This window comes from Meleagris gallopavo, chromosome 3 (genome assembly GCF_000146605.3).
Source record: "Meleagris gallopavo isolate NT-WF06-2002-E0010 breed Aviagen turkey brand Nicholas breeding stock chromosome 3, Turkey_5.1, whole genome shotgun sequence".
In the NCBI taxonomy this organism is placed as follows: domain Eukaryota; kingdom Metazoa; phylum Chordata; class Aves; order Galliformes; family Phasianidae; genus Meleagris; species Meleagris gallopavo.
The window spans coordinates 8112134-8113646 of NC_015013.2; the positions used below are offsets into that span (position 1 = coordinate 8112134).

At 51.9% G+C, this 1513-nt stretch overlaps 1 protein-coding gene across 1 annotated transcript in view; it reads left to right on the forward strand.

Moving 5' to 3' along the window:
- Positions 1-117: 117 nt before the first annotated feature.
- Positions 118-1513, forward strand: part of RBM24 (RNA binding motif protein 24) — a 9887-nt gene continuing 8491 nt past the window's right edge. The window contains exons 1-2 of the mRNA XM_010708449.3: positions 118-398; positions 1408-1462. Coding sequence (XP_010706751.1) covers positions 281-398; positions 1408-1462 — 173 coding nt within the window. The 5' untranslated portion in view covers positions 118-280. The remainder of the gene's footprint in view (positions 399-1407; positions 1463-1513) is intronic.

Here is a 1513-nt window from a genome sequence, read left to right on the forward strand (position 1 = left end):
CTCCCTGCTGGGCACTTCGGAGAGAGGCGGGGGGAGGATTACTGAAAAAGGAGATGGAGGGCGAATCCCGTCGCTTCTCGCCCAGCCTGTTGCTCCCTGATACGGCCTCGCCGAGGGTTATCTGCCGCCGGCGGAGCTCGGCCCGCGCCCTCGGCGGCTGCCGGCTGCCCCGGAGCAGGAAGGCGAGGCGGGGGAAGCCTCGGGTGAACCGGGGCGGGGGGCTTCTCCCAGCCGCCCCGAGGGAGAGATCTAACGCAGAGCCTCGTCCCTGAAGGTCACCATGGCCGACAGAGCCGCTGCAGAACGAGCGTGTAAGGACCCCAACCCCATCATCGATGGTAGGAAGGCCAACGTCAACTTGGCGTACCTGGGTGCCAAGCCGAGGATCATGCAGCCAGGTGAGGACACGGCCCTGCGTGCACCTTGGGATCCTGAAGGGAGTTGAACTTTGGGAAAGGGAGTGCTGGGCCGCACTCCCCCGAAGCGCGTTGGGTGGTCAGGTGTGCTTTTGTCTCTAAATGCAGCACTTAGTAACTTTGTGGCAATTTGTTTAAGCTCTAAAAGCAATTGAAGATGCAATATCCCAAGTTCTCCAGAAGGATTTGCACAGTTCAGATTCTTCGTTGGCTATTTCCACTGCTGGGAAGGTGGTGCAGCTGACCATTTACAGTATCATTGCAGGGAAAGAGTGGCCCAGGAATGAATCACTTCCAGTGTGTGAGGTCTTATTAATACAAACAGCACCTTAAAGGAAAGTCCTAAAACAGATGGGAGCTATGAGAAGGATTTTAAAATGAAATAGCGTTTCCCAAGGCCACATCTGAGCCAATCTGATGTCCTTGCCACTTCCCAAAGTGCTGCCTCGCACCCTGAGAGCTGCGGGCACAGCGCGTGTAAATGTCTGTGCTGTGAAGCTGTTGAGCCCTGGGAGCACTGTGAGTAGGTCAGTGCCCACACAGGAAAGGGATTTTGTGCTTGGGCATTTGGAGAGCAGAAACAAAGTCTAGGATTTGAACCCCTGCTAAATCCTCATGTGGAGAGGGCTAAGGCTTAAGTCTGTAAAAACAGCACAGATACATCGATGGTTAAAAAGGGCCATATGTAGATTGACAGTAAGGACCAGAATGGAGCACAAAATCAAAAGTTAATGAAAACTTTGTGCTTGTTATTTAGCCAGAGTCATTCTTCTAAACACTACTAGGGAAGCGTGAGCTGCACTGTTTTAATTTCTGCATGGATGTCTGTGTGCGTGTGTATAGGGAGCGATGTGTTTTGCTTTCTGGTTTGTGGTTCTCCAGCCTTAGAGACACCACCACTGGAAGCTGTTACCCTGCGTTTGTGTGCGTGTGTGTGGCAAATAGCCAAAGGAACACTCATACAGAGAATGTGATGTGTTTTCCTTGGTAGGTTTTGCCTTTGGTGTTCAGCAGCTTCATCCAGCTCTCATACAGAGGCCTTTTGGGTAAGTCTGTTCAATGGGACCTCAAACAGGGGAGGAGAAATCTTTAAAAAA